This window comes from Quercus robur, chromosome 5 (assembly GCF_932294415.1).
Source record: "Quercus robur chromosome 5, dhQueRobu3.1, whole genome shotgun sequence".
NCBI lineage: Eukaryota > Viridiplantae > Streptophyta > Magnoliopsida > Fagales > Fagaceae > Quercus > Quercus robur.
In genome coordinates this window covers 41,797,179-41,818,648 of record NC_065538.1, presented here as the reverse complement: position 1 = coordinate 41,818,648, position 21,470 = coordinate 41,797,179, and the positions used below count along the sequence as shown (strand labels likewise).

General features: G+C 34.2%; 2 protein-coding genes across 3 annotated transcripts; both read left to right on the top strand.

The window, feature by feature from the left end:
* The first annotated feature begins 9,042 nt into the window (after window positions 1–9,042).
* LOC126725976 (probable hexosyltransferase MUCI70) lies at window positions 9,043–15,022 on the top strand. Of its 2 annotated transcripts, XM_050431044.1 has the most exons (10): window positions 9,043–9,902; window positions 10,492–10,740; window positions 10,927–11,140; window positions 11,295–11,404; window positions 11,485–11,684; window positions 12,545–12,648; window positions 12,944–13,131; window positions 13,220–13,419; window positions 13,765–13,802; window positions 14,303–14,437. In XM_050431044.1, the coding sequence occupies exons 1-9, from the start codon at window positions 9,593–9,595 to the stop codon at window positions 13,768–13,770; spliced, it is 1,581 nt and encodes a 526-aa protein (XP_050287001.1). In that variant the 5' UTR covers window positions 9,043–9,592; the 3' UTR covers window positions 13,771–13,802; window positions 14,303–14,437. The 2 variants fall into 2 exon arrangements, with proteins under 2 accessions (XP_050287001.1, XP_050287000.1); XM_050431043.1 differs by lacking the exon at window positions 13,765–13,802 and having other exon boundaries at window positions 9,044–9,902; window positions 14,303–15,022.
* A 4,863-nt stretch (window positions 15,023–19,885) lies between these two features.
* On the top strand, window positions 19,886–20,784 carry LOC126725974 (uncharacterized). Its single transcript, XM_050431042.1, has one exon. It carries the CDS (start codon window positions 20,037–20,039, stop codon window positions 20,469–20,471), a length of 435 nt encoding a protein of 144 aa, XP_050286999.1. The 5' UTR covers window positions 19,886–20,036; the 3' UTR covers window positions 20,472–20,784.
* The last annotated feature ends 686 nt before the right edge of the window (window positions 20,785–21,470 follow it).

Sequence of the window (21,470 nt, the reverse complement as noted above, 5' to 3'; positions counted from 1 at the left end):
AAAGGGGGAGAAGTTCTAAGCTCAAGCCTTCTCGGAAAGGATACACAGGGTAGAGTTACCAGGAATATCTAAACCCTACCTGATTATCTTCTACCCATTAAGAATCGAGAATTACCAGGAATATTTGGATCGGGTAGAGTTGGATATCCATTACCCAATGGGAATGGCCATCCCTAATGACCAATCCATGCAAAACGCTCTCATGAGGTTTATTAAAATTTGAATAAAAAATTTTATAATTCTCAATTATTAATAAAATTTAATTCAAATCTTACGCGAATACAATTATGATATTTTAAAAAGTAAAAAATTAAATATATAATTTCAAAAATGTAAACTGATAGAGAAAAAAAAACAAAAAAACAAAAAACAAATGTTACCTGCTTACGTAAATATATGGGGGACTCATCCAAGTGCTTATCTCCATCAGGTGAGTACTCAGTAAAATCTGCGTATAATGCTTTAAGAGCATCATCATCTTACCACCACCAATAACTAACTAGTAAAGATTGGGAAGCAATTTGGAAACTCAAAGTTCATGCAAGACTGAAGAATCTATTATGGAAACTTGCCTGGGGTATCTTGCCAACCTGTATAGCTATAAATAACAGATTTCCTATCCAATCTCTTTATTGCTTCTTGTGCCAAAATGCTCTTAAATCTTTGGAGCATCTCTTTATTCAATGTGATTGGGTGTCCCAAATTTGGCTTCTTGCTCCATGGCCTTAAACCTTTGTAGTATGGGCAACATTTCTATTCAAGATTGGATTAAAATAGTCCTGAACCTGAAATCCTCTTTGGGTTTAAAGGTGGATGCAGTCAACCAATTTCAACTATTTGCTTTAATTCTTTGTGACCAAATTTGGATGACAAGGAATAAAGCAAGAGTAGAGGGTCTAAAAAGCAACCCAACTAAGCTATTAAGACAAATACTTAGATCCTTTAAGGAGCATAAGCAAGCTTTGTGTGCCCAACCAAAATGTCACATGAGGGAAATCAAATGGCAAGCCCCACTAGAAAGTTGGGTGACGTTGAACTTTGATCCAGCCATTAGAGATGAGAAAACATCTATAGTAGTGGTGTGCAAAGATGATAAAGGAGTCTTACTAATTGCATGGGCATTATAAATTGATCCAGCTAGTCCTATTCTAGGAGAAGCAAAGGCAGCTTATGTGCAATTAGAAGAGCAGTCCAAGAAGAATACATGAAAGTTATAGTGGAAGGGGATTCTTGGAATGTAATTGAGCCTCTAATAAACTCAGCCCAACAACCCCATTGGAGCATAATAGCGATTCCTGCTGATATAAAGGAGCTTATTAACACTTTTGATTCTTGTTCTTTTTCTTTTGTGTATAGGGAGGGTAATTCCCTGCCCATCTTTTGGCCCAATGGGCAACTTTTTTCAATTGGACAGGCTCGATTCCCCTCTTTGGTCTTCCTAGCTTAGTGGCTCAAGCATTAGATAAAGATGGTAACAGGTCCTCTCCCTTGTTGTAATCCTTTTTGTCTTCCTATTTTTGTTTCAATAAAGTCATTATTTAGCAAAAATATAAATAAATAAAGAAGAAAATTTTGGATACAAGCAATTGCAACAGCTATAGATCCAGTATCAAACGTTATGTACCAGTAGATCGAAACCTACCAATATTAAAAAGGGGAAAAAAGAAAAAGAAAACATGTTATTAACAATTGAAAATGGTGGTGGGGGTGGGGGGTGGGGAGAAGTGATAAAACAAAATAGGAAATTTATATAGAATCTTAAGGAATGATAAATTCACCAAATGAGATAAATTGCCGAATTGTTATCAGGGCCATATTAGCACTTATAAAACAATCTCTTACAAAGGGTGGTGATGCCTTAGAGATTTATATGGTAGAATCAACGGAGGAGATTCCCACGCCTTAAAGATGAAATCTACTAATACATTCTTCTTGTAGAGTCCAAATCTTCTGTACCACTCTCTTTGCTCCACTCTATGCTCCACAAATAAAAATTTGACACATGTTTACTTATTTAATTAGATGCTAATTTTTTGCCTTTTTTTATTCCAAACTTTCAGTTTCCTAAAAAATTAGAACAAAAAACCAACACTTGTTCAACGGCCACCATCGCCGGTCCACCACCAACTTCGCCGACTCCACTAAAAAGAGATCACCAACATTGTCATTGGCCATCCACTACTGCCGCCAGGTCCACACCTCAGCCGGCTAGCCAGTTACCCAAAAAAAAAAAAACACCAACACATCTTCACCGGTCACCACCAACAAACAATCCATCAAAAATTTACTAGATACTCAACCCCAAATTGGTACAAGTCAGTGCGTAACCTTTTGTCCGTACTTTGATTACCACAATTAATCAATCAGCACACAGAAACTGAAAACTTTCAAGAATAGAAAGCCACGAAGCACTATGCCACACAACAGAATAAACACAACAAAACCATGTGTTGGTGTGGACCTGGCAGCTGAGATGTGGACCTAAGGTAGCCACTAAGGTAAATGCTCTAAGTAGCATACAAAACATGGCAGCCACTAAGGTAAGCTTGAAGCTTTTGATTGACAAAAAGAGACACCAAGTGCTCTTCGCTGAAGCAGGCAAGGAATTGATTGATTTCCTTATTACTATTCTCACTATGCTGGTTGGACCGGTGATGGTGGCCGTTGAACATGTGTTGGTTTTTTGTTTTAAATTTTTTTTAGGAAACTGAAAATTTGGAATATAAAAAGGCAAAAATTAGCATTTAATTAAATAGGTAGACATGTGTCAAATTTTTATTTGTGGAGTATAGAGTGGAGTAGGGAGAGTGGTACAGAAGATTTGGACTCCTTATTGTAAGAAGTGAATATGAAACATCTTTAATTGAAACTCAGGCTCAAATTTGTCATGCCCATCAAAAAAGAGTTTAGGGCTATATGTTTTTGTCAAGACTCAAATTTGCTTAGACAAGAGTGTAAGTTTGCACACTCATCCAAACTTTTTCAAGCATGGACATGTTTATATATATAACATACTCAAGTTTAAACATATAACATGGATATATATATATATATATATATATATATATATATATATATAATCGGCGGAGGAGATTTCCACCCCTCAAAGATGAACTCTACTGAAACATTATTCTTGTAAGAAGTGAATATGAAACATCTTTAATTGAAACCCTGATGCGAACCTCAATCGACACTCTTTGAGATCTAACAAACAATATTGGAATACTTGTCCAAGAAAGCTAAAATTCAAATTTTTGATAGAAAACCCTGACCCAACGTTTATAAATGAAATGCGAACCAAAGGTATAAAGTAACAAACTTCAACCCAATAATTATAATTGAATCACAAACCAAAGGTATAAAATTTGAACGTCACAAGGAAAAATCCTTGATAAGTTCACATGTTCTTTGAAAGAACCAATAGAAGAAGCAAACCTCACGTTTGTCTTGATTTTCATAAAAAATGACTAAATAATAGAAGCCTAAAACTAAGGTTAATTTGGTTTGAAATTAGCAGTTCCTCCATGCCAAAAATAGACTGAAATAGGCAAGGAAATCATGCTTATGGAAGGCAAGTCAATCAACCAATTAATTGGTATGGAACTAGAAAGTTAATCAGCTCCTCCATGTCAAAAATAAATTGAAATGGGAAAGCAAATCACGCCTGAGGAAGGCAAGTCAATCAGCCAATTAATTGGTATGGAACTGGAAAGTCAATCAGCCATTAATCTACACCATTGCTACGAAAATTACGCCCAATTAAGCAAGATCAGACCTATCAATAACTTGGATTAAATTTATTACGCTTTCGTCTTCCTTCGAGCCAAGCTTGGAATGCCTCATTTTAGAACCAACCCAAATCTCTTGAATTAACCCATTAAGTGCTTCTTTGATCTTCTTGGATCTTGCTAGTAATAGGCCCAACTGGAACATGCAATGGACCCTTTAATGGTGCTTGTTGATTCTCATCAAACCCAAGCTCAAATTTGTCATGCCCATTGGAAAAGAGTTTAGGGTTGTATGTTTTTGTCAAGACTCAAATTTGCTAAGACAAGAGTGTAAGTTTGCACACTCATCCAAACTTTTTCAAGCATGGACATGTTTATACATATAGCATACTCAAGTTTATACATATAACATGGATATATATAACACAAACATACTACATTTCCTAAATAGCATGAAGAATCTAAGGAGAAAAATTGATTCATTGCCTAAAACTTTACCAAGTTGATTAAATTCTAGGGTACGACCAATCCATGCACAACACCCTCACGAGGTTTATTAAAAATTGATTAGAAAATATCTATTTATTTTCTATCTTCATTAATTAATTAAAATGAAATCAATTCTTAGACCAATACAATTATGATATTTAAAAAAAAAATTAACTCTATAATTTCAAGAAATTAATAAATTAAACTGAGACAATTAGAAAAACAACAAATGTTACTTTCTTACACAAATATACAGGGGACTTATCCAACTTCAATAGAATGATGATTAGGATTTCAGCAAGTATACTTCCTATTTTAACATGAACTACCACGAGTGCTAAACCTGCAACAACAACAACACAAAAAAAAAAAGAAAAAAAAAAGGAAGTATACCTAATAATTGTGAATTCATTTAGGCAATGAGTTTGAATTTGATAAGGATGAGATGTAAAACCCATGTTTTACACAATCCGATAAGAGATTGACATATCAATGTTTTACTTAAAATTCAATACATTCTACCACACCTAATAACATTTCAATAGACTTCCAATTTGGTTGGATTTATATATGGGTATTAGAATTGATTAGGTGTAGTTGTGTTTATTCATAAATATGTGATAATATGATGTGACATGTTGAAATTGGAAGAGTAAAACATAAGTTTTATACCACATTTTTACAAAATTTAATCTCTTAGGCCATATATATATATATATATATATATATATATATATATTTATATTCATATTCTTGATTAATTATGCATATTCCTAATAATTTTTGGTTTTTTTCCTCCCTCTTAATGATATATATAATTGAACATAATTACCAAAATATTATACCATAAAGATGACTATCAATAAAAAAAAGTCAAAAATTATTTCAAACAAAAATAATAAAATATTCGCGTATTGTGTACGGATATCGACTAGTTATACAATCATAACCTATGGGTTTGTTTTTTGAGTTTTGACAAAAACCTTCAAAAAGATACACCCACTAACTCCTCTTTGATTTGATCTGAAAAATCATGAAAATAATATACCTAACCCTACGCATTGTGTAACCAAAAAGTGCAGTGGAATTTAAATTATAACATTGAATATAGATAACAAATGGGTTGACAAACTCCTCTTTTTTTTGGGGGGTTGGGGGGATAAAAAATTGATGTCCTCTAGCAATTGCGAGAAGTGAGAACAAGACCCAGCACATAAGTACATAAACCCTTCAATAGAAAATGGAAATTTCCAATTCATATTGGTCACCCAGAAAGATGAAGTTGTAGTAGGCAAGTAGGAACCAAGCTAAAAAGATGAGGGGATCTCTATAGACTGTAAGTATAATTCATATGCTAGCATGGCTTTCACAATTTTTGCAAACCAATTTTATTTATTTATTTTTGCTAAACTTTTTATTTTTTACTTTGATAGAAGAAAATCAAGAATCCTTTTGAACCCCTCATTTCCTAGCCATTAGCCAATCGTTTTAAATGAGTCAAAATGAGAATATGCGTCTTCATTATTGCGTGTCTTGATAATGCATTCAACACACCGTCTTTCATTCTTTAGTGGCGGCCAAGTCAGAAAAAATGACTCCGCTTTTGGTTAAAATCTAGCATGATGGTATTTAATAATATGATTTGACTGTGTTTCAGCCTTCAAATACAAGGTGCACAAAATGTGTTACCATATAAAATTAAATGACATTAGGTCATGCTGATTGCCGAGGCACCATGGAAGCTATGCAAATAAATTTATTCAAAAAAAATCAATTTTGTGTCTGTTTGGGAACAATTTATTTAACTGAAACTAAAAATTTTATGTTGAAACTAAAAATTTTATGCTGAAAAAGTACTGTAGATAAATGTAAAAATTAGTTGAAATAGTACAGTAAGACTCATGAATAGTACCAAAAAAGTGCACTATATAAACTTAAAAATTTATTTATTATTTATATTTTATTTTGAGTTTTATTTATTTATTTATTTGTTCCTTATTTGTTTGAAAGGAAGGCAAAGGACAAAATTATCAAGTTACTTTTTTACTTCTATGTTTTTTGGCATGTGAAAAAAGAATATGGGTCATATCAAATTTACCCAATCCTTGAAATGTAACGGGTAAGGCCATAGGTTTTGCAATCTGTTTTTAATGACTCATTTTGATTTGAACCCAATTAACCTGATTGTTTGCCGGGTCTAGGTTGGTTCCCCACATCACCCTTGCACCATTGCACCGTCCCAACATTGAACAGCGGTCCATTTACCAATAGTAAAATACTATCCAGAAAGAAACTATAATAAATTTGTGAAAAGTATCTCTTAACTTTCAGCAAAGCCTTGCAGCATCAAAGGAGAGGAGATCATGGTGGTGAAGTTTATTATTGGACACTGACATTTAAGGGAATATGTAGACCTATTGAGCTATTCGACATTGTGCTCGTCATTTTCAATATGAAAAAAAACTAAAATAAAGCTTAGAAAAGATTGGCATGATGGAAGGCATTGTCCTTGCCATTGCATCCAATTGTGGTCATTTTCAATTTAATACTTGACATGGAAAAGGAAAATAACAAAAAGGGAAATTCAACAAATGTTTCGAATATTGGCAATAACGTTTCTTGATTAGATCAAGTGCTGCATCAATTAATCAATTTATTCATGCTGTCATAGATTTATAGCAAGCAACTTGGAAACTTGATACGTGTATTCGATCGCATTTAAACATTTCATAATCAAACAAGATGGAGGAAGGTCCTGGTACCATTTTCTATCGTAGACCTTGCATCAAATGATGGTTTCACCCCATTTGTATACAAACATGCATGGGAAGCGACTTAGAAAATGCACATGGTTTCAAATGATCGTACTCGAATTAATTGTGACATTTTTAAATGTAACAGATATTTGTATTTTATATCTTCCATTGTAATTGTTAGGCGGAATAGTATCTTCTCAAGTCTGAAGTGTGTGGGAGTTAAGGGTGATGAGTTTGAGTTGCAGGGTCAGCAGCAATAAATATTTCTAACTATCTAGAAAAAAATGATATTGCATCTTCCTATCAATTGTTAGAAAAAAAAAAAAAACTATATGTTCCATTTTGAATTGGATTTTATTGTTAAAACTCCATAATACTTTTTAAGTTTTAACATGTAAGTTGGTTCTTGATATTAACATGAGCGTTAAGAGTCTTGTTACTTGTTACTTAACTGACATCTCTTGGTATTTTTAATAAAGAAATTCCAAGTTAAAATCCTCTCTCCATTATAAGTATTGAGTTGTATAGCACTCCCACCCACTCAATCCAACTTACCATATGTATTTAAACAAACAAAATTAATACTATAGCAGCAACATTTAGCCTTGTGGTTGGTTAATAATATGAATTTTTTTTTAGTATTTTTAAATGAATAAGGTTTAAATTGGCGAGAATTTTAGTCTTATCAGTTAATTTTTTTTTTTTTGAATGAATATATGTAAAAATCAAGAAATTATAGTACTATAAATAGTTACAATAATAATAACATGGAGGGGTGATAATGACTATGTGCAAGGATGATGAGAACGAACCCAGATGGTTGGCTGAGTTAGTTGGGCTCTTAGTCTCAAGGTACTTGTATTGAGCTCGACTAGGTGTGCTCCCCAGTTTGAGTCCTGTTACCTGCACTTTGAAAATAATTTTCTGGGCCAACGCTTTACCCTTTCGTGGGTCCACCCGATGCGAACAGTGATTAGTTTCTAGTTGAAAGCTTTGAGGATACATTGTACGAGAGTAAAAAAAGGATGATGAGAACGAATTGGCAATATATACAACAATGCTGACGGTTGGTGGTAGTGGTAGAGTGGTGGTTTGAATACAATTTCATCTGAAAATTACTCATTTAAACACTTGACAAGAGTTTAATCCGAGATAGCCTAACCACTTAAAATCCCCATGGCTTTCTCCCCTCAAATGCTGCACTTGCATGGTAGTTTCATCAATGGCTATTTTTTTTAGCACTAAAGTGCTTAATTTTCCTTTTAGAAGCTATATATGCCAAATATATAATGCAATAAATTTATATTATTAATTACTATGGTACTATTTTTTTTTTTTGGGATTAAAAGACAGCATACTCATGTACTATTCAATACATGTGAATATGATGCGTGCTTGCAATTCCAGGTGTGATTAGGATACTGTAACGTCAGATTCACTGTCAATTTTTGTATTATCCTTGATGATACATACAGCTTAAATCTATAATGTCACAAAAGTCTCTCCAAAATAAAAATAAAAATAAAAAACAAAACAACAAAAATCCATGTTAGAAATTGAAAACAAAACAAAACCACAGTTCTTTCTCAAAAAAAAAAAAAACAAAACCACGGTTTTCTTGTTAATCCATTATTGGTAGTTGTGCAATAGCTATCTCTCTCAATCTCAAAACCAGTTGTGCAATAATTGTATGATATTAAGGAGAATTATTATAAATTAAATTAAAACATTCGAATAATATAATATAATAATACTACTAGATTATTATTAAAAAAAAAAAAAAGAAGAAGAGAATTTCACAAAAAAGACACACCCACGTATCCCTCATCCAGATCAGATCAGATCAGATCAAATGCCAAATGTCATGCACCAAGATTGGGTAGCACGAAAGTTAGGAGCACCCTTAGGTGATGTGTCAGACTCCCATTGCTAAACATCACGCACATGCGCAAGATAGCCTATCAGAATTTTTCCCATGTTTTAATTTTCTACTCTTTTATTTTAATTCTTTTATTATTATTATTTATTTTGAATTCCGAGCATATAAATATTCCACGAGTTTCCACTTTGGTGAACACCTCAAAATTAGGAAAAAAAAAAATAAAACAAAAATAGCACAACAGGTCTTTCTTCAGTGATCCCAGATTTATTCTCAAACCCAAAATCTCGATTGTAACAAAAACCTAGATTCCTGCAAAAACCCTACACACCAATAACAAACCCTAGATTAATCCTTACTCCAAAATCAAACACTGTTCTTTTTGCCCCCTCCACTGAAATCCCATCACACATTGGTACTGAAATGCCACTTCTTTTTCTCAGAACCCAAAAAAAAAAAAATTGATCTGATTCTGCTTTGCTTTGCTTGCTAGACCAACCTGTTTATTTTTCAAAAAAGAAAACTTTATTGTCGGTAAGAAGTGAGAGTAACAATTGTTACTGCATTGAGCTTTGTTTGAGAAATCCAGAGGTGCCCTTTGAGTCTGGAGCTAATTTGGTGAACTGGGTCTGCAATTTTAGGCCGTGTTTGGTAGTGGGGCAATTGAAAGATTGAATTTTTGGTATCTGGGGTTTGAATGGGAAAGAGATGAGAGGGGTTAATGAAGGTAGTGAGGAACAATGAGTGGATTGGGGATTCGTTCGGGGAGTTATGGGTCTTTGGATAAACAGCTACAACAGAACAACATCAACATCAACAACAATAATAATTACAATAGCAACGGCAATAGCAATAGCAACAATAACTACAATAACTACACCGGAGTGTTGTTGCCAATTCAAACAGCAAGGAAGCCTTCCAAAATGCTCAAGGAGAAGGAGAGGTTGTTCCATTGGATCTGCAAGTTTGCTGGCCGCAAAAAGGTTGGAATGTTGCTTCTATGTGTCATCTCCGCTGCGGTTTTCGTCTGGGTTTTGTATGTAGGAAAAGGTTTGCCTCTTTTGCTCTCTATCTCTTTTTTTTTATTTTTTATTTTTATTTTATTTTATGTAGTTGATTTAATTGATCAATTAATAAAGAGAATTCAGTTGTACTATGTCAGTCTTTCTATTAGGAGTAAAGACTTGGTTTAAGTATTCATTAAGTTGACCTTTAAATTCAAATTCAATAATGAGCTGATTGATTAGTGACTTGCCAATTGCTATCTCATTTTTTGAGGTGCTTATAGTAATTGAACTTAGTAATGTTGATTTTTGTTAATATTAGTATTGGGTTCTGTTTGAGAAAGTCATACAATTTTGGTCATTCTTTTATAGATTATTACTAAGTTTGATAGTTGAAGTTCTAATACTTAGTTCATTTTTAAACTTGGTGATGTTAATTCAATAGACACGAGCTCTTTGTATCTTCTTGTATTCAACTGAACTTAATTGATGCATTTACCCAAGTGCCATATTTACGGAAGCTTTTTACTGTGTGATATCCTTCTTTTTGGGTTTCATTATCTGGATATTTGACACTTTGATTTAATTTGTGTGAGGACTGAGGAAATGATGTATGCATTTTGGCCTGTTTTTAGGTGAAGATACACAAGAAGGCGAGAACCATGTTGGAAACATTAGCGTAAATGAGAGCTTCCCTTTAACTTACCCTGAGGAAAGTAACAATTTAACTTCTTCACCTAGCCTCGGGGAAATGGTTCATAGTTTGGCCTTGCCTCCTCCTCCTCCTGCTGCTTTTCTGGGCTACACCCTTCCTCCAGGGCATCCGTGTAATACTTTCACTCTGCCTCCCCCACCAGCAGATAAAAAAAGAACTGGACCGCGGCGTAAGTTCTAAAATTTTTGTAACTTTAGATATCTTCTCTATTTATTTTTGGGTGAAAAGTTTTGAAATTACTACTCATCATATTCACATAAATTTAGTACCAGGGTGGCAAGGATGTATAAGATATACACAATGATCATGGTGATGTTATTGATTTCACTGAGTTTCTTGGTTGTTTATGTTTCAGCTTGTCCAGTATGTTACCTTCCAGTTGAAGAAGCCATCGCCTTAATGCCAAAGGTTCCCTCATATTCTCCAGTTCTTAAAAACTTAACATATATTTATGAGGAAAATTTATCTAAAGATGGAGAATTCGGAGGTTCAGACTTTGGTGGATATCCTACTTTGAAGCAGAGGAATGATTCTTTTGATATAAGAGAGTCAATGAGCGTGCACTGTGGGTATGTTCTTACTTCTTCTTTTTTGGGAGGGGTGTGGGGTCAAATTTTCTTTGAATGTATTTGCAAGTACAGTAACAGCATATCTTTGGAATTTTTCTACATAATTCACTCATGCCTTTTCATGGGACATTTTTTTTTTTTTTTCGTTAATCAGATTTGTCAGGGGAATTAAACCCGGCCGCAACACAGGATATGACATGGATGATGCTGATCTCCTTGAGATGGAGCAGTGTCGTGGTGTGGTTGTTGCATCAGCCATATTTGGTAATGTTCTGTAATTTGGTTACATCTGCTTAGTATCAAAGCTGGTGGTGTGCTTACCTAATAAAACTAATATTCTTCAGGAAATTTTGATGATATAAACCAACCAAGGAACATAAGTGACTATTCCAAGGAGACTGTTTGCTTCTATATGTTTATAGATGAAGAAACAGAAGCATACATGAAGAAAACTGGCACTCTGGGCCCCAGCAAGAAAGTTGGGGTATGGAGAGTTGTTGTTGTTCATAACCTTCCTTACGAGGATGGAAGACGGACAGGGAAGGTAAGAAATCTGAAACTTTGGTAAAGTTCTTTTCTACTGGGGATCACAGTTTGGCTTAGAGGTTGTTTAGTTTCCTGTATTTGGCACTGTAGCATCAACTATTTCTGTGTATGCGTATGTATCTATATTATTATCGTTATTAGCTTGGTCAATGTTCTTTAAAATGAACGAGAAGGAAGATGAATACAGTCAAAATGCAATTGCCATTGAGTTCTCAAATTGCACCATATATAAGGTGGAGGGCTTGGTTATGATTTCAAGACCCAATGGGTCTACATGTAAGGTAACAATCAAAAGAGCATGGCCAAAATGCAGTTTACTTTTTCATGATAGTATCCTAAAAGGTGGTATTTGACATTTAGTGAAACTCTCAAGACTCAACTGTCCCCCCTCCCCCCTGAAAAAAAAATAATAATGCAGTTAAATAATTCCATGATATAGGGTATTAAAAAGTTTAATGTGGAATTCACAAAAATGCTCAAGTCAAGACCCTCCCCCAATCCCCTCCAAATTAAACAAAAACTAAATAAAATAATGAAAAAGATATTTTCTGATGGATTGAAGCACTTGATAGATAGCTTCATGCTTATACATAAAACAGGGCATGTTAATTTTTTGGTACAAAGTAGTCATTTACTTGAAAACTAAATACCTAGCAAAAATAATTTTTGTGAATCATAAATGATTGTTGTTTAGATATCATGACATGAAATGAATTAAGCACTGCTGTGCATTCTTTTTGAAATATCAATTATAACTCATGGGACTTCATGCCTAAAATGTTTTGTTAAATGTCAATCTACACGAGGGTAGTACTTTGATATGCCTAATAGCTCTGACCCCAACTACACCTGTGGCAGATCCCAAAGCTTCTAGTGCATAGGATGTTTCCAAATGCCCGCTTTTCTCTTTGGATTGATGGAAAACTTGAACTTGTTGTGGATCCTTATCAAATCCTTGAAAGGTACATCTGCTTTCTCTATTTCCTCCTCTAGTTATGTCGTGCATCTATCTTGAGAGGGCTGATAATTTATTAACTTTTTCGCTCGTTTATATGTTGAAACCTGCTCTCTGTTCGAGATGGCCTTGAATGTTTTTCTTTCTTTGAGTGAACAGATCTGACCAATGCCACAGTAATTTGCGGTTATGATCTCAGCTAAAAATAGGAACTGTGCCTGTTAACAATGTACATATATATATATATATATATATCTATCTTCTGGGACTGCCATAATTTGTTTTTAAAACCTAATTTTCAGGTTCTTGTGGAGGAAAAATGCAACTTTCGCGATCTCTAGACATTATAAACGCTTTGATGTTTTTACGGAGGCTGAGGCAAATAAAGCTGCTAAGAAATATGATAACGCCTCTATTGACTTTCAGATTAACTTTTATAAAAATGAAGGTTTGACCCCATATTCGGAGGCTAAACTTCCCATCACAAGTGGTAGGTGCAAGTTCCTTTCTCTCTTTTTTTTCAGTTGATTTGTATTGATTTTTTTGTGAAGTCTTCTGTTTTATGGTTGTGTTTGCAGATGTTCCTGAAGGATGTGTGATAGTAAGGGAGCATGTTCCTCTTAGCAACCTCTTTACTTGTCTTTGGTTCAATGAAGTGGACCGTTTTACTTCCAGGGACCAAATTAGTTTCTCCATTGTAAGGGACAAAATTATGGCAAAGGTGAATTGGAGTATCAATATGTTCTTGGACTGTGAAAGACGCAATTTTGTAGTTCAGGTAATTCTTTTTATGCATTTATGGGTTTATATGGTACATTTTCCTACTGGAAATTGAAGTTGTTAAATTTATATCTTATAAATTATTTAAGTGTGAAGCGATCTCTATTGTTTGAGCCATTATTGGACATGGGAGCCATAATCACAATGATGGTAAAGTTGCAATGGTTGTCATACCATCAATTCGCAATAGTTTATCTTCAACAGCTCAATTATTTCCAAGGAAGTTGTGCAAGTTGGTATCTCTAAATGCTATTTGTAGACATAATGGAGCCTTACAACTCCACCAGAGGTCCAAATAGCTGAGAAACACAATCCTGATTTTTTTATTATTTATTTTTTACAGGGTTGAAACCTCCGGATAAATTTTGGCTTATTATTCATGTATTTCCTAAATCTTTCCCTAGCCTTTTCCTTCAAATTTCAAGTTCTATTTCCATGAACTTCTTTGATGCTTTCTGTCGACTCTACCCTGTTAATTTTGCAGATTATTTTCTATATTCCATTTTCCTATATTATTTGAGAAAATGAAATTTCCACTTTCTTTTCCCTTGTTTTCCCGTTTATGCTTCCCAATTTGATCCTAACATGTCCCAACTCCCAGTTTAGTTCTTTTATATTCTTTCTTCATGCCAATTGTGTGGATGATATTGCCAGTTCCATCACATTTAATTCGTGAAAATAAAATATTTCTTATGAGGTATTTTTTTCCCCAACTTTGTCAAAATTTTATAAAGGTTCTCTAGAACTCATGAGGCTGGTTCAATGTTATTTCAAATTATACTAATTCTCTAAAGCCAACACTTGCAGTTGTATTTCTTTGGTTATATAAATTGGTCCTCTCTCTCTCTAAGTTCCCTTTGTTTATTTTTTGCTATCTACAGAAATACCATAGAGAAGTATTGGAGCGGCTTACTTCTTCAGTTCCTGTTGTTTATCCACCACCACTGCCACCACCGCCACCGCCACTGCCACTGCCACTGCCAATGCCACCACCACCACCACCGCCACTGCCACCGCTACCAACAGCTCTGCTTGATGAACTACCAATTAAATCGACAGTTGAAGCTTCACCAGAAATAGTTGCAAGTACTCCAATTAGAAAGGCTGGACCCAGGCGTGCAAGAGAGAGGAGGTCCGGTTCTAGGCGTCACCGCAAAGTTGCAGCTGGTAATAGGGACATCAATTCCAGATGAAATTTTGTTCAAGCTAAGTTACATTATTCTTTCTCCTTCCCCCCTTGAAAAATCATTCAGCGCGGGGGGTGGAAGATTCATGGAAGATTATAGTTGTGCTTCTGCTTCCAAAGAGGAGTCTTTCTCATTCTTTCCTGCATTTGGAATCGTCAATTTTTAATCATTTTTTGTTGTATATATATATATTATAATTATTGATTATTTTCAATAACTATAGTATGGGTTGCCACGAAAAATCCTTAAACGTAGTGACCCATTTTGTTGTTCCATTATCATAGTAACATTGTATTGGACCTCAATTATGTGAAAGTTATATTCTTTTTTTTTTTTTTTTTTTGGTTGAAAGGGATGTGAAAGTTATATTCATGTCTTTTCTGGGAGGTAATAAAGTTGATGAAAGTTACTGAATATTGTCTACTTCCAAATTCTTGCTTCTGTTCTTCTATATATAATTTTTGGGTTATATATATATATTTATAATTTTTGGGTTGATGGCAATGAAAGCTTGGGCTTTAATGAAAACTTGGGCGCTAAGAGCAGTCTGATATATTGCTTTACTTAGTTAAACCATAACATGGTTTTTATCTCCTTTAAAAGCTAATAAGACTTGCACGTACCAATCCAATAACTAACTGTGCTACAAGCTTTCTGTTTCTAAAGCATCATCACTTCACTTCACTTCTCTCGTGCTTAATGCATGTGCAGCTTAAATTATTGTAACTTCTTTTGTGGCACCGAAAGTATGTTTTGATTTGAAAATCTGTCTCTCTACTTTCATAGAGCTGAAGCTGCATAGGCATAGACCATCATGTTAGCTAGTCATCAATTCAACGCGATTAATATATATTTCATGTATTCAGTATTAATATTATTATCTCTCAGTCTCACGCGTTGATTCCAAATTATGTGAGCTGGTACACATGATGATGTTACAAAAGAGACGCGTCATAAGACTTGACTGCGTTGTGAGATAAATCATAAATGATGCATTTAAACGCGTACCCTGCAAAGAAAGCCAACCTACCTGCACTGTTACTATATAACAGTTTTATGCCATATCATATGGCAATTAGTGGGTGGGAGTGTGGGACCAACCAACTTATCAACCCACGTGATAAGTTGCAGCAATTCTTACCCCATCCAAAAACAAAAACAAAAACAAAAACAAAAACAAACAGTTTCAGCAATTCTTTGTCGGGGAAATCTGTTTTCCACAAGGAAGAGTTGATTTTCATTGTCCAATGTATTTTCCAGTTAAGAATGCGTGGGGGCAGAAGTGAACACGCATTGGCAATAAAATAAATGTATCCTAGTGCAGCTCCATATGCTTTTTTTTTTTCCGGCTGAGAAGTGCAGTTCCATATGCTATTCAACTACCACTTGAGATCTATTATTAAGGACTCGGTGAAAACAATAGTATATGATTAATTAATTATTTTGAGGGTATAATTTTGCAATTCTCACATCTTTAGTGTAATTTAGATTTGGATAAAGATATGATAAAAAGGATCTAGAAAAAAACAGATGATAAAGCTCCAGAAATATTACTCTTGAAGTTTATAGGTTTGAAATGACCCTTTGCAAAGTCTTTATCAGACCGAAAAAGAAAAAAAGTTGATTATGATTTTTCCCAACCACTCTCAATCTTCTATAGAAAAATATGGCAAATCTGCCTTGTCGTCTAAAACTAGGCTAAAGCCGCTAAACTAGCTTCAACAATGACTGCAAACAACCGCAATTATAGTGGGAAAGTCTTCTTTTTTACACTTGATAAAGACATAAAGAATAACTTGTCCGATCTCTTACAATTCTCTATATTTCCCCCCAAAACCTTGTCTAAAGATACCTTTTAGTTCTATTGACTTGATTGGAGTTAAAGTTCTGAATTCCTAATTTCATAAATTAAAATCGCATTATTTAAAATACTATTTGATGTCCCAAGTAATAAGCGGTGCATTTTAAAACATTTTTCTAATATTATATTATATCTATGTATAATATTTAGGGAATCATTTACAGTTATATTACATGCTATGAATGAATGAATTACTTGAGTGAATTAAAAAAAATATTTAATTATTTTCACTAATTTAAGCTTTCAATTTTTTTTTTATATTCTTAATTGTGGATAATTAAATTTTCTTTTATATTTTGTTTTACTTCATTTCATTTATTGCCAAAGTAACTCAATTTGAGCAAGAGGTTAGTTTCCAAATCAATTGTTTCTTATATAAATTTTATAGAAATAATTATAATTTTTTTTACATAAATAATTAATAATGCACTACCTACAAATAAATAATACATGAAAATATATACACCTTGAACTTTTAAAATGCATAATTACTACTCTAAATTATAAATTGTATTTCACTTTACACCATATAGTTAATTGAACTATTAACTTAGATAGAAAAGTATACTGCGTGCAATTTACATAACCTCTACATATGTGGGACCATATGAGCTTTCTTGACTTCTTGAACAAAAAGGCCTAATTTATGAGTGATTCTTCGGCCTTATCATAACAAAAGACACAAGAGAAAGAGGATATGATTTCTTTTTTGAATAATTTTGTTATCGTGGGCAAAATTCCTTGGCATGCTTTCCATAAAAAACATCAAATCTTGTTTGAAACTACAATTGACCAAACCAACATTCCAAAATGCAGGAACAACTTGCATTGAAGAGGAGGAAACTTGGGGAGATAGGTCCAATTCATTTTTTTAGAAGCTTATAAGTGCTTCTCATTGTAATTTGACCTCTGCATACGTGAGATCACATGAGCTTTCTTGACTTCTTGAGCAAAAAGGCCTAATACGTGAGTGATTCTTCAGTCTTATCATAACAAAAGACACAAGAGAAAGAGGATATGATTTCTTTTTTGAATAATTTTGTTATCGTGGGCAAAATTCCTTGTCATGCTTTCCATAAAAAACATCAAATCTTGTTTGAAACTACAATTGACCAAACCAACATTCCAAAATGTAGGAACAACTTGCATTGAAGAGGAGGAACCTTGGGGAGATAGGTTCAATTCATATTTTAGGAGCTTATAAGTGCTTCTCATTGTAATTTAACCTTTGCATACGTACGTGAGACCACATGAGCTTTCTTGATTTCTTAAGCAAAAAGGCCTAATAGGTGAGTGATTCTTCAACCTTATCATAACAAAAGACACAAGAGAAAGAGGATATGATTTCTTTTTTGAATAATTTTGTTATCGTGGGCAAAATTCCTTGGCATGCTTTCCATAAAAAACATCAAATTTTGAAGAGGAGGAACATTGGGGAGATAGGTTCAATTCATTTTTTAGGAGCTTATAAGTGCTTCTCATTGTAATTTGACCATTAACAGTCCCTATCCACATCAATGCATCATCAACTTATTAGAGGAATATTGCAAATGATGCGATGCTGGCTAGCTTCAAATGACAGGAAGACTTAATTTCTCTATGAACAACTTGTTCCATTATTGCAGAGTATGATCAATAAGTTCACCCCACTATGGCATTTGGACCCAACATATATATGTAATTGAGAGATGAATGATCTTATGAGGAGCCAAATCTGGGATCCAACAATCCTACTAGAGCTAGACCTCCTCCTTATAAAATGACGCACATGAAGGATACTTTGCCAAGTATAAGAGGAGTGAGCCAGGAACGTAGCCTATAAAAAAGAACTAATTTGGAAAATATGTAGCTTCTACAATGCTGTACATTAATTAATCGGGTCTCTTGTGAATTGTGATAAGATGGCATCCTTATTTGGTTGATAGGGCTTTATTGAAAGTCTTTAAGATCTCAAAACTCCTCTTCCGTCTACAGTCTACACTCTTTAATGTGCATATGGAAACCATTTACAAGCTACCTTTTTTACTTAATTTATCAACTACTATTAGCACTTTAGCAGGTCCCATCTTCGCAAAGAAGCTTGTTTCATTCTTCTATTAGGCATTAGCTAATTAATTGTACTATTAGTCATAGCTACTGTTTGTGGATCCCACTCTAAAGTTTTTGTTAAAAGAACCAAGTATAGTTAGCTTATTGTGGAGTGAGTCTCACTTTGTTTTTTTTGCAAAAAATGTCAAGTATGATTAGCTTATTACGAGTCTTACTCTATGATTTTTGCTCAAAATTTCAGGTAGAATTTGCTTATTATGGGTCTTACTATATATATTACAGTATTTTCAGAAAATAAAAAAATCTTATTTTATTTCTCTGTTAACTTTTTTTTTTTTTTTACAAAATGCAAATAAATTGTTGTCAAATGATAATGGACTATTTCTTTCTTGCTGATCCAATAAATTTTTCGTTCCTTAATTCACTAATCCACCAAAGATTGCCCATATGATTCTTATCATAGTTTATAGATCACGTAGAAACTCAAAGCAAGTCAGAAAACAACATACGTTAGAATTGCTTTGAGTAACAAGTTTGATCAAAGTTTCCCTCCCGCCCTTGAGTCTTATGAGAGATGCACCCGCTTCCAAACTCATCTTATTAATTAATTAACCCTTTGTGTAACGTAGTATATAAATATAAATATAAATATAAATATAATGTGAAAACTGAAAGTCCCTTTATATTTTACAATGGTAAACTTGATGAGCTCTCAAATCTCATTAATTAATAATGTAACATTACATACCAACCTTTTGTTTTTCTTTGAGAAAAAACATTACATACCAACTTAAACAAACTTTTTCGGAGAAAATAGCTAAATAACACTTTTTTGTAGACTATATTACAATTTACCAATGTTTTGAAAATATATAGAAATTTACCATTTTTTAGATACTCGAGTGTGACGAAATCGAGTTTTTCATGGTACTTTTTTCAAATAATTCGAGTTTTTGGAACTCGAGTTTTACAGCAAATTTTAGTTTTACAAACTCAAGTTTAAAAAAAAAAAAAAAACTCTACATATTTTCAAAACAATGATATATCACCAATTATTTCGAGAAACTGTGGTAGTGGACCATTTTCATCAACTTCCCCGTTCAGTTCAGAATCAGACAAAGAAAATCATATAACTTTTTTTTTTTTTTTTTTTTTTTGAGAAATGAAAATTGAAAATTGAAATCGACCCCTCACATCCAAAAAAAAAACCCAATCGTATTCGTATGGTATCTGTCGGCTCTATTAACTAGCCGCCACGTGTCCTTCCCACATGACAACAATATCCCTCCCAATTCATGTCTCCACTGGGCCCCACTAGATACTTATCCTCCTGAATCTCACCGTACACTCCAAAACTCTCACATTCTCTCTCTAAGAATCTTTAAAAATAAAAAAAATAAAATTCTTCAACCTTCTTCTTGATAATCTAGCTTTTAGGGTTTTGCAGGCTCCCAATACATACAATCACCCATGCCAACATTACAAATCTGTTTCTGAAAAAACAATCTGAGCATCAGAATGGCATCGTCGGCATTCATGGTGATCTGCCTGCTCCACTCGGCGATCGCAGCCACGTGTGGGGCTCTGATGATGTTCTACATGAAGGAAATCTACACCATCGGCCACGGGGTCGAGGCCGCCACCAAGCTCCTGGGCTCCACGCCGCACGACCAGCTCTTGATTCGGACCTCCGACTCCTTCTCGGGTCTCCTATTGTTCGCAATCGGGTTCTTGCTCTTCATGGTTTCCTTCGTCAAGGACAGGGAGTTTCAGGCTTTCTTCGCCAAGGGGTGCACGGTGCTGCATGTTTTCTCGGCCATGTGGCGGATTTACTTCGAGAGAAGGGTCGAGGATCTCGCCTGGGATTGGCTCAGGCAGACAGTTGGCGATATCTTATTGGCTGCTTCTTGGGTCTTTTTTCTCGTTTACTCTTGGCGTGAGAAGTACGATTAGCCCCCTCATTCTTCTCATTACATTGTTTACCACAATGGTATATCATATCATTTCCTGTATAATTAATTATATTTTGTCGAATTTTTTAATTACATGTATGTGGGTTTTCTTTTTGTTTTTTGTTTTTTGTTTTTTTTTTTATAATTTGATAGTTAGAAAAGCGTGACGTTTCTGCCAAGAGGGGGTTAGTTGAGCTACAAGACTGTTGGCAATTTTATATTTGTTGTTGTGGATATAGAAACAAGTACTCAATCTTTGTAAAATCTTTGCGTTTTTTTGAGTTTATAATGAGAGACTTGTTGTTTTCTGCTCCTATGGGGGTTGATGGTGCTTGGATTTGTGAGAATTTAGGAATATGGTATTTTGGGGGTGTTTTAGATTAGCATAGAGACTATGTGAAATGTTGGCTTGGATTGTGAACTAATGGAGGTTTGGTTGTTGTTGTTGTTGCGTATATGGGAAGTTTTGTGTACTGGGTTACGACATTTTTGGTTGTGGCGGAAATTGGGTGAGCTTTGATTTTGGGGTACATTTGGTTCATGGAAGGTTTAGTGGAAATGGGGCTAGCTTTATCTCAGCTTTTGCTTTATTCTTACTTACAAGGATTTAGATATAGGGGTAAGGACTAAGGAGTGAGAGTCAAAGCACTTTGTAGGGGGAGAAGGTGGGGGAGACAAGTTATATTTGGCATGTACAATAGAGATGTAATTGATGGATGGCTGTGTAATAAGGCCTTCATTTGGGTTTGAATATGGAATAGCTTGAATTTTGTCACTATAAGCTTTGAGGAAATGGTCAAGATGAGTTTCTATCTTGATGGGTACAAACCCCGTTGTCACCCAATTATGCATCAATCACAATGGAATATGTACAGCTGAAGCAACATGTGGCAGGGACACACGAGCCATTATTTTGAGGTAATTTTTACCACTTCTTTTTTTGTCCTTTATCTGAATCAAATATCATTACAAAACTTCAAGATGTGATCAGACCATATTC